This window comes from Portunus trituberculatus, chromosome 27 (genome assembly GCF_017591435.1).
Source record: "Portunus trituberculatus isolate SZX2019 chromosome 27, ASM1759143v1, whole genome shotgun sequence".
Taxonomy (NCBI): Eukaryota; Metazoa; Arthropoda; class Malacostraca; order Decapoda; family Portunidae; genus Portunus; species Portunus trituberculatus.
Genome location: NC_059281.1, coordinates 341,603 through 354,022, shown reverse-complemented (window position 1 = coordinate 354,022; position 12,420 = coordinate 341,603). Strand labels below are relative to the sequence as shown.

Here is a 12,420-nt window from a genome sequence, read left to right as displayed (position 1 = left end):
GAGACCCTAACATATCTCTCCTTGTCTCTCCACAGGTGAGCTCTAGTCCTACGTGACAGAACCCTGTAATGGTCGCAGTTCCCAGGAAATCTGGCAGCGCGACTCTCCTCACCTTGGGCGCTACCTAACGTATTCCATGGCAGCCTCAAGAGTCTCACCTTTGAAGGAATACCATAGCTCTACTGTATCCTCAATGGTGTCAAGCACTCCAAACCGATTGGAGACTGTCACTGCATACTCCTGGGCATATGTCAAGTCCTTCGGTTTCTCAAGATGAAACACAGTGCGGTCACATTTTGTAGGCTATCTGGACTTGACATGCAGATAGAGTGTAGCAACAACAAGCCTGTGATCAGTCGCAAAGAAATAGGCATTCCAAAAACCCTGCAGTTCTGAAGGATCCTCCCAGTACCAACAAGGATATGGTCGATTTCCTTCGCTACCCCTCCGACATTACTATACCAAGTCCAGCGGTGCAGTGCTGGTCTCTGATCCCAAGAACCTGCAATTCTCATCCTTCTGGATCTTGCAAGATTCAGAAGGAAAGAGCTGTTGTCGTTCCTGGTGCCAAAGCCATGGAGACTAACACGACAGCATTAAAGTCGCCTAAGGCAATAAGTGCATCACGACATGGACACTGGTCCAGTACAGAGTCGAATTTGGCGTAGAACGTCTCCTTCTCTTTATTTTCACACACCTCAGTAGGAGCATATACTGCAACAACAGACATGAAGCCTAGACTGTGCTTAAGCCTTAGTCGCATTATATGCTCATCAACCGGTGTAACCTCTACAAGAGATGGCTGTAGTTTGCTGAAGACACCTACAGTTACTCCCTTGACATGATGACCATTACTCATGCCAGACCAATAGTAAGTAAAATCCTTGCTACTGGTCTTACCACTGCCAGGTCTCCATTTTTACAGGGAGGAGTTGCAAGCCCCACCCCAACCAGCTAGGTCACCCTTGGAGAGGGACAATGGTATCCTTCAGGGTGAAAGACACTGGCTGACAAAGAAAAGACAGAAAAGGAGGATGGATGGATGGATGGATTTTATCATAAGGCGCCGCAACATCTCTGGTCATTTGGCGCCTCTACGATAATGTAAAAAGACAAATTTGTTGATAAAAACAACTAAAAGTAGTTAAAACCAATACAATAGCTAAAAAACTAAAAATACAAGAAAACTAAATAAAACAAAAATACATATAATGAAATAAAATAATATTCATAACTTTGGGAGAAGACCAGCTTCTCCCAAAAAATTAAAAACATCATGTCCTTGAGCCAGGCACTCTGGTCCAAGGACCTTTGAGAGATAATAGACACCCCTATCTCTACCGCGACAACGATAGATGTAGCGGTGTCTTAAATCAGTCAAACTGGGGCACTCCACTAGTAGGTGCCGCACCGTAAGCGGCACCAGGCAGTCATCACAGTAAGGTTGAGGGTCCCTGGTCAGGAGGTACCTTTGTGTAAGGTACGTGTGACCTATACGAAGTCGCGCCAATAACGTCTGTGCACGGCGATCCCGGACATGGGTGTATGTCCACAGAGGAAGAGTGGAAGTAGTGATCTCTCCCATTTTCGAGGTTGCGTTCATCCAGATCCCGATTTATATTTAGCCAATAGACGCATCTCATGTGTGGAGACCACTCGATATCTTGGCCTATTGTTTGACAACCGTCTTACTTGGGTTCCCCATTTCCCTTCTCATAAAGCGTCTTGCAGGACGGCACTATCCCTTCTTCGGGTTTTAAGTCACACCTCTTGGGAAGCGGACAGGGACACTTTGCTGCTGCTCCACCGTACACTAATCCTTCCTAAGCTGGAATACGGTTGTGAGATCTACTCCTCTGCAACGGAGGCACGGCTACGTGTACTTGACTCCGTGCATCATGCTGGGGTCCGCTTGGCTACGGGTGCATTTCGGACATCTCCAATTCCTAGCTTATTAGTGGATGCTGGCTTCTGACCGCTCGACCTCCGGCGCCAATCTTCGATGCTCTGATGTGTTGGTTTCGCACCCACCGTCTTCCTGATTCTGTCCCTTGTCTATCAATATTTCGGGACTCGCGTTCGCAGGCGTATGTCACTCGACTCTACCTAAACCTTTTGGCCTTCGAGTGGCAAATCTCATGATGGATTTGTCCATCGATCCCACTCCTGTCTACTCTTTCCCGCTCCCACGAGTTGGTTATTGGCAGCTTCCGGTTGTTTCATTATGCCCTCCTACCATGGATGACAAGAAAAATTTTCTGCCAGCTCTGTCCCGCACACGGATTTTAGAACACTTTTTTATCCATTCTGATGACATCCCCGTTTTTACTGATGGTTCCAAATCCGACGCAGGCGTTGGGTTTAGTGTGATTTTTCCCTCTTTTTATCGGTCTGGCAGTCTTCCTTCGGTAGCCTCCGTCTTTACTGCGGAGCTGTCTGCCATAGTCTTAGCTTTACAGATTATTTTTACTCTCCTGGTTTCGTCTTTTACAATTTTTAGTGACTGTCGCAGTGCTCTTACTGCTCTCTCTTCCACTATCTCCCTTAACCCATTGGTTTTATCAGCCCTAGAGTGGCTATATCTACTTACCAGAAGAGGATATCGTGTTGGGTTCTGTTAGGTCCCTGGTCACGTTGGTGTTCCAGGGAATGAACACGCTGACCGCTTCGCTAAAGAGGCAGCAAATCGCGCTCCATCTCCTGCCCCTGTTCCGTTTCGAGATGTATTTCATCTAATTCGAGTGGCGGTTGCATCAATTTGTCAGAGGAGATGGCTAACGGGGATCGCAACCTCGAAAATGGGAGAGATCACTACTTCCACTCTCCCTCTGTGGACATACACCCATGTCCGGGATCGCCATGCACAGACGTTATTGGCGCGACTTCGTATAGGTCACACGTACCTTACACAAAGGTACCTCCTGACCAGGGACCCTCAACCTTACTGTGATGACTGCCTGGTGCCTGGGCCATTTCCTTGTTAACAACGTTAACAAGGAAACTCTTGGAGTTATATCACTTGAGAGAAAGCTCTCTTGGATTACAGTTACCACACAACCTTGCAAACCTATTTGTTCTGATTTATTATTTTATACGTTATTCACACACACAGTGTCTTATTTATCACTGTTACTAGTTACAAGTTGCAACTAGCTGCAAGCAACACTAGTTCACTGTCATAATGATCGAAAATTGTCTGATATAGTTCCTTTTTGGTAAATGTATTGCATGTTAGTCACAGATGTGTCTCCTGTCAGGTACCAGTTCCTATCGACACTACCTCATAGAAACAATTTTGTCTGCTCCCCATATATAACACAATTTAAACTTAATAAACTAAGTCAATAAACCATGCATTTATTGTTACCCTTCCTGACGCTGCATTGTGGGTAAGGGGTACGTGATCAATATTGAAAGACCTATAGGGTTACATAAGATTAAAGAGGTTGAGAACCCCTGCTGTAGATTATTAGCAGCAAAGGTTATCGGTGTAGGGATTGACCAATTTCTGACCCAACGTTCTTTCAACATCGCGTACGAAAAATAGATGTCCGATTTCACAAAAGGCTTCTTAATGTCGCCATTCTTGATACTTTATTTTCAGTTCTGTTTTACTTCTCTAGCAGTAGTCTTCGCTAGATGGCATTAGTGCATGACTGACATTTTTCCTTCAGCTAATAGTAGCGCTTTTTTCTCAAGCAGCTAGTAGAAACAAATAATGCGTCATATGACAATCACATGATGCAAGAAACAACAGTGTCAGTGGGGCCCAAAAGAGGGTTACAGGGCAACTCAGCCCATTGCTAATTCTACCCAATGTCAACTCGGCTCACCTACACCAACCTGGACCCGGTGTGTACCAACGCAGCCCATTGTGTGCATCAACATTATTTATGATGGAAAATATGATCTAAAAGTTACGAAACATGTTTATTACTTTATTAATGTTGATAAGTTTAAAACATGGGAGTCAGTCACTGTCAAACATTATTATATGTATACAAGTGATATAAAGGCCATTTGTTACATTAAGTTATATTCTTACTGTTACACACACACACACACACACACACACACACACACACACACACACTCTCTCTCTCTCTCTCTCTCTCTCTCTCTCTCTCTCTCTCTCTCTCTCGATATTATTCAGCACTACGTCACTGCTGGTCACTCATACCTCCTACATCACTGCTTTACACTGTACACATTATCACCAAAAAAGTCACCAAAAAATTAGCTGTTATCACTGTCATTGAGCGTTGAGTGTACTAGTACATACATCTCAATCTCCTTCCCTCCTCAGGCTACTGTCATACGATTGTCACTTGCAATTAGCCTACATATTTCACTCTCCTTTTCTTTTCAGGCCACTTTCATACGCTAATACTCTTATATTTTTATATATAGAGAGACTTTTATTGCTTTTCAGGCCACTCTCATGTGCTAATGTCACCTGTAGTTCTTTATTTCAATCTAATTATTTTTCTAACCATTAGCTTCGTCAGTGTTTACCTCGCGGGTTTTGTAATGGAGAAGAGGTGTTCATAGATTCGGCTTGTGAACCTTACGAGGTCCTGAGAAAGTACTTAACTTTTGAAGTACGTACGAAGTCCGCAAATGTTTAGTGAAGAGCTCTTAACATAAATGCTTAAGAGCTGTTTAATGAATCCCGCTTCTGTTATCCGTCTTGAACTTCCAATTTATAAACACTCTGACAAATTTCTCATAGAGAGCATTAGAGGTCACCGTTGCCTTTGGGATCACAGAACAGCTGATTACATTATAAAAAAAGCCGCGGCTTGCTGGAGTGAATGAGGAGCCATGTTTGTTTACAATCGACAAGCGCGGCAAAGGCGAAAGCAAGCTTGTGTGTGACGGCCACCGTCTGCAAAAGTTGACTTTCGTCAGAAAATTGACAGAAAAAGAAGACGGAAAAGTGCTAGTGTGACGCCGGCTTAACAATGGTCCTTTCACTTAACATTTAGTGCTGAAATATATGTAGCGTCACGCGTCTCTCTTTACTCATCCCTGAAACTCAGTCTATACCAGAGATACCGCTGTCAGTCCGTCTCAGCAATTGCCATGTCAGGAAAAGTGTGTGGTCTCGGCTGCGAAATTACTAATGATAACAGTATCCAATGAAAAAGGCAGCAATACACGCAACAGTATCTTGGACACAGGTCATGATTTTTTTTTTTCTATTTTTAATTGATAAAATAGAGGCTTATACATTTATAAAATCATTAATATCACGTGTAATTCAATTACCATTACTTGTTAAAAATGCATACATCAAGCGTCTGGGATACTGATATCACATGGTAGATAGAAAGAAAAAAAAAGTATATGATGGAGAGGAAAACACATACTGAAATAAGTCATATGGCGCTAAATTTGGCGCTAAATGAAAAAGTAAAGCTACAAAAGTTATAAGTCGCTAAATAAGAATAATCGGCGCTGAATAACTTGAAAAAAGCGCTAGATTTAGCGCCGAAAGCGCCAAGTTGGCAACACTGCCTGTGACTCGTGAGCAAACTCCTCTCTCTTTATGCTGATGTTAATGCTGGGGGTCACACTACAACTTTCATTTATTATTATATTTTTTACTAAAACGCTCCCGTCGATTGCATACGACTGTCGTAACGGTTGGGAGTATTTCGGTGCAAGAAAGACACGCAAAACGAAGGAAGTCCACCCTCATGGGGTCTGAAGGTGGGTGGATGTTCAATCCTGTGGTGTCGGAGGCGGCCCCTCCATACTCATGTCCAATGGGCCTGTCTAAGGATATATAAGGATGTCCCTAAGAGATCTTGCGACGACGGTGGGACATCATACCCATCATACCCTTATTTTTTCCCATCGTCTTCGGGTAAACTGAGGCTATTTTTTTTTTTTTTTTCAACTGGCGGCAACTCGCGAGCGGTCACACTGGTCACGACGATTCTAGCGACAACGTTTTCGTGCGTTACCGCGAAACGTATGTTCAAAGACCAGTATTTTAACGATTTTTTACTCGTTCGATGTCGAACGATGTCGTTAGCAGCAGGGATAAATAGTTGGACGCCCGCGCATGTGGGCGGGGAAACAACATGGCGACAAATGAGCCCAACAACCGGGCCACAGTCCAGAGACGCGTGATCCAGTCTGTCTTTGCCCGCTCAAGAGTCAAGACATCTCCAAACATTTTTTCTCTCTCTCTCTCTCTCTCTCTCTCTCTCTCTCTCTCTCTCTCTCTCTCGGTTTGGTTTTGATTTTATCTCAATTGGTAATTGTTACACATAATTCTTGTTGGGTACATATAAGCTAGCTGCTTGCTGGTCTAAGGAAGAGGATATTTTCTACTTTCCTGGTATAAGGAGAAGTCTTGGCTCTCTCTCTCTCTCTCTCTCTCTCTCTCTCTCTCTCTCTCTCTCTCTCTCTCTCTCTCTCTCTCTCGCTCTCTCTCTCTCAATAAATCTAAACAAAGCCCTCAAAATGAATAGGAGGAAGACCTATACATGTAGAAATGAAGACAAGAAAAGAAAGAAGTTTTAAATAGAAAACAAAATCATACTCTGTCCCCTCCAATATGTTCTTCATCCCTCCACGAGTAAGACCCAACCTACAAGTAATATTACAACCTTTCCCAACACACACACACACACACACACACACACACACACACACACACACACACACACACACACAGGAGATTGTGTACTATCCAATAACAATTAACTTTATGTTCTGCTTGTGATAATTGTGTTTTTATGTATTCAATTACTTGTTTTATTTAATTTTTCAAAATGCATTTGCGTGTGTGTTTAGCATTTACACAGATGTGATTTATGGGAGAATTAAGAATTATCCTCGTGCTGTGTCTCGAAAACATTATATATATATATATATATATATATATATATATATATATATATATATATATATATATATATATATATATATATATATATATATATATATATATATATATATTTATTTATTTATGTATTTATTTACCAAGTGTTCTAGAATAAGTTGATAGATTAAATGTATACCTATTTTCTCTCTTGTTTATGTCTAGAATAAGTTGATAGATTAAATGTATACCTATTTTTTTCTTGTTTATGTGTATAAATTGCATTACCCTCCTTACTTAATCTTACCTGAAATGCAAAAAAAAAAAAAAATACATCTAATCAACAGAGAGAGAGAGAGAGAGAGAGAGAGAGAGAGAGAGAGAGAGAGAGCACAATTCAATTAACATTATTCTCATCAACGATTATGCCCAAGTAATTTTAACGGAAGTTAATATTTTACACATACACACAAATTCCTAAGAATTTTGAGAAAGATTTATGTGCATAAATTGCATTACCCTCCTTACTTAATCTTACCTGAAATGAAAAAAAAAAACATATCAAATCAACAGAGAGAGAGAGAGAGAGAGAGAGAGAGAGAGAGAGAGAGAGAGGCCTCTATTTGGACATCCGTCCCTAAGCACAATTCAGTTAATCAACGATTATGCCCAAGTTATGTTAACAGAAGTTAATATTTTACACATACACACAAATTCCTGGGAATTCAGAGAAAAAACGTGTATTGGACCATTTATTATATATATATATATATATATATATATATATATATATATATATATATATATATATATATATATATATATATATATATATATATATAAGATGGGATGGAAGAATGAGCATTGAGCCATGCAGTGGTCTCTCAGAGCGGAGCGTGATCGCCCCGCACCCGAACCCTGTGACAAGCAAAGACAGACTGGGGGCTGGGGCTGGGTGAGAGACTGCCCCAAAAGAAGAGTGTTGGGCTTACTTGCCGTCATTTTGGCTGATCCGGACAGTCGAATGCAACGCTCGATTATCGTTATGCTTCTACGATGTCGTGTGACAACAAGGATATCTTACGACAACGTACGATATCACCGCGTAAACGTACGACTTGACTCACGACATCTTACGACAGGCCAAAAGCCGTTAAAATGACGTCATTACTGTCGGCAACAACCCTCCTACGACCGTCGGGAACGTCGTAGAAAAACAAAACCTATAGTGTGACTCCAGCATAAGGATACCAGAGGATGAAGTTTATCAAGAGAAAAATATTCATATGAAATCTTTTACGTTTAAACAAACACTGAGTGATACATTATTATTTTTTTTTTCCGCGTGACTCAGGCGATGAGGCAAGACTGCAAGATATTAAAAAATGGCTTTTGGGAAGGAAACGGCTTTAGCTTTTTTACATTTAAGCATCACAGAACGATAATTTATGGTTTTATGCACCGGTTGAACTTGGAAAAAAAGGAAAATTAAAAATTGATTAAAATGATAAAGAGGGAGCAGCTCCCATGAAGAAAAAGAACAACTGAAAACAATCAATTAAAGAAGATTTGGTTAAACTATATATATAGCTATGACAATCCATCTTTTCCTCTCCAAAATTTGGTGATGTACAGATGAGTGTGTGTGTGTGTGTGTGTGTGTGTGTGTGTGTGTGTGTGTGTGTGTGTGTGTGTGTGTGTGTGTGTGTGTGTGTAAGCACACCAGGCTGAATACACCGTTTTTCCTGCGATCATCGAGATTAAAAGATGGATCTAGTTAGCACTTGACTCGGCAGACTGCTGGGGAACCACACATTTGTTATGAGATGTAAATTACATGATGTAGAATTCTTAAACATTTTCATCTTATATTTGATATCCCATGATCCGTATAGTTGAGGAGATACACTATTTCGCGATAATTTTAGGAAAAAATTCTGATTATTCTCGAGCGAATATTTCTAAGTGGGAAGGCATGAAATGCGAAATCGTCTTCATATACGATATCATTTTCTGAATTGATGATATATAGTCTTTACTCAGTGTTTAGAAAAAATATATATATATAAAACAAATAGATAAGATAGTAAACAAAAAAGTAAGAAAAAAAGAAAGGAAAAGCGAATTATGTGCTACGCAAAATTTCTTACTGTTATTCTGCATCCACTTCTTGGAATCAAAGAGTTGCTTGAGTGGCGTGTCTTCTACCATCTTCTCAACATCTGCTCCAACAATGTTCAAATTGGGATACTTTTGGAGAAGCTTGCTGGGAAATCCTTCGAAGTCGCTTATTCTTGGTGATGTCATGATGAACCAGATCTGCAGACCTGGGTTGACATGGGCCCAACTCCGAGAAGAAGAAAAAATGAATAAAAATAAATATTTCCACATTAATTTGCGGATATATTTCTTGAGATCTTACATAAATTTGCTTTTCAGTGATATTTACAAATGTTCAGCTATAGAAAGAGGAAGTTATTTCCACATGTATAAATAACTATACTTATTCAGATCTTTCATTGATCTAAGGTTCTCTCAAGCATAAAGATTCCAATCTTAGTCAGGGTCCGAGATTAAGAAGGATGTTTACTTGAGGCAACAGTTCACAAATACTAAAAACAAAGTACTTCATTGCATAGCACAAGGCTAACACATGTAAATCAGGGGAACTGGAAAAAAAATACCTTTCGATTGAGCACCAAACACGGAATTTTGGACGGCTGTTACACGCCGTGTCTATCAGGAACACGTTTGTATTCTTTTGATTTGGCACGATGTCTCTACAGTGAAATCAATAAATTAATAAAAATCTAACACACACACACACACACACACACACACACACACACACACACACACACACACACACACACACACACACACATTTTTGTTCCAAAGCTGATGTTGCGTCTATGTGCGCCACGAATTAAATTACTCTCTTGCCCAAGCTCTTGAATATTCTGAGTTTTCTACCATCTGGCTTACACTCAACAGTCACTCTCTACTCTCTAACTAAATTTATATATGCTGTTTATCTCTCCCGTAACTCCTGTAACTATAGTAAATTATTTGACTATTTGAAAGTAAGACTATAGTAAATTATTTGACTATTTGACTTTCAAAGTGGAACACATTCTGACCCTCTACCCTTTCGCGAACATCTCCATCCTTGGAGATTTCAATGTTCATCACCAGCTTTACCTTTCCTCTCCCTTCACTGACCATCCTGGTGAACTAACCTTCAATTTTGCTATCCTCCATGACCTAGAGCAACTGGTGCAACATCCTACGCGTATCCCTGACCGTTTTGGAGATTCCCCAACATTCTTGATTTTTTCCTCACCTCTAATCCTTCAGCTTATGCTGTTACTCTACCTTCTCCGTTGGGCTCCTCCGATCACAATCTCATTTCTGCTTCTTGTCCTATTTCTCGAATTCCTTCCCGGGATCTCCCTAAGCGGAGGTGCCTCTTGCGTTTGACCTTAGCTAGATAGGGGAACGTAAGGAGGTATTATGTTGATTTTCCTTGGAATGATTACTGTTTCCGTGTCAGAGATCCATCTCTTTGTGCTGAACGCATAACGGAGGTGATAGTGTCTAGCATGGAGGCGTACATTCCTCATTCTTTTTCTCAACTTAAACCTTCTACATATTGGTTTAACACAGCCTGCTCTCGTATTATACATGATAGAGAGGTTACCCATAAAAGACACTTGAGCCTTCCATCTCCTGAATCCCATGCCCTTTATATTTCTGCCTTGAATCATGCCAAGTCTGTTCTTCAATTTGCCAAACACTCCTTTATAAATAGAAAATATCAAAATCTTTCAAACTCTAATTCCCCTCATGACTTCTGGCATCTAACCAAAAACATCTCCAATAACTTTACTTCTTCGTCTTTCCTTAATTCATTTCATCCTGATAGCACTATTACCATCTCATGTGTTTCGAAAGCTGAACTCTTCTCTCTAACCTTTGCTAAAAAACTCCACCTTGGATGATTCTGGGCTTGTCCTTCTCTTCCCTTCTCCCTCTGACTATTTCATATCTACAATCAAAATTCTTCATAATGTTTTCTATGCCCTCTCTCGCCTAAACACTCGGAAGGCTTATTGACCTGATGGGGTCCGTCCTATTGTTCTCAAAAACTGTTTCCGTGCTTGCACCTTGCCTGGCAAAACTCTTTAAACTATGCCTACCGACTTCTACCAGCTCTTGATGAAAGTTCACCTATATTCAGCCTGTTCCTAAAAAGGGGGGACCGTTCTAATCCCTCAAACTACCGTCCTATAACTTTCATCTCTTGCTTGTATAATTTTTTTTTAATCTATCGTCAATGGGAAGATTCTTAAATATCTGTCACTTCAGAACCTTCTATCTGATCGCCAGTATGACTTCCGTCAAGGTTGTTCTACTGGTGATCTTCTGGTGTTCCTTACTGAGTCTTTGTCATCCTCTTTTAGAGATTTCGGTGAAATTTTTGCTTTCGCGTTAAACATATCAAAAGTTATTCAAAGAGTCCGGCACAAAGCTTTGATTTTAAAACTCCCCTCCAACGGTTTCTATCTTCTTTCTGCAACTATATCTCAAGTTTCCTTTCCTACCGTTCTATTGCAGCCGTGGTAGACGGCCACTGTTTTTCTCCTAAATCTATTAATTAACAATGGTGTTTCTCAGAGTTCTGTTCTGTCACCCACTCTTTTTTTTTATTATTCATTAATGATCTAAACAAAACTTCTTGCTCTTTCACTGCTACGCTGATGGTACCACTCTACATCTTTCCACGTCCTTTCAGAGACCACCAACCCTTTAGGTTAGGAAGTCAATAGATACGCCACGGAACGCCTGATTTCTGTTCTCTCTAAAATTTCTGATTGGGGCAGAGAAAACTCGGTCTGTTCTTTACTCATAATCTTAACTGGATATTCACATCTCATCTCTTGCTAAAATAGCTTCTATGAAGTTAAGCGTTCTGAGGCGTCTCCGCCAGTTTTTCTCGCCCTTCCATCTGTTAATTGTTATCCGTCCTTTTATGGAGTACTCGTCTCATTAACTCCCCTCCTCTGACTGACTGTCTTCTGCCTCTTTCTCAACGCCGTAATGTTGCATACCTTTCTGTCTTTTATAGCTATTTTCATGGTAACTGTTGTATTGATATTACTAACTGCATGTCTTCCCTTCTCTTGTGGCCTCGCTGCACAAGGCTTTCTTCTTCCTCTCATCCTTATTGTGTTCAACCCTCTAAAACAAGAGTTAACCAATATTCTCAATCATTTACACTTTTGAGAAGATTCACTCATGTGACTCTACACGCCTCCCAACTACAGATTCAGTTGATAATATTGACCCCAACTATCTGTTCAGACCCAAGCCAATTGACTAGCATACTTTAATTCTTACCATTGCATGTATGAACAACAGTGACGCATGTGGATCTGATGGGATACCACTAAGATTCCTTAATGATTCTCTTCCTGTGATTATTCCTTATTTAGCTACCATCATTAATACATCAGTAGTCACAATGAATTTTTCGTGCAGTATGGAAATACGCAATCGTGGTATCCATTCTAAAGAAGGGT

The 12,420-nt window shown here is 40.5% G+C and overlaps 1 protein-coding gene across 1 annotated transcript in view; it reads right to left on the bottom strand.

The window, feature by feature from the left end:
- LOC123509868 (lactosylceramide 4-alpha-galactosyltransferase-like) overlaps window positions 1-12,420 on the bottom strand; it is a 49,253-nt gene that overhangs the window by 35,548 nt on the left and 1,285 nt on the right. The window contains exons 2-4 of the mRNA XM_045264453.1: window positions 10,214-10,319; window positions 9,523-9,618; window positions 8,989-9,185 (exon numbers count right to left, since the gene is read on the bottom strand). Coding sequence (XP_045120388.1) covers window positions 8,989-9,185; window positions 9,523-9,618; window positions 10,214-10,319 — 399 coding nt within the window. The remainder of the gene's footprint in view (window positions 1-8,988; window positions 9,186-9,522; window positions 9,619-10,213; window positions 10,320-12,420) is intronic.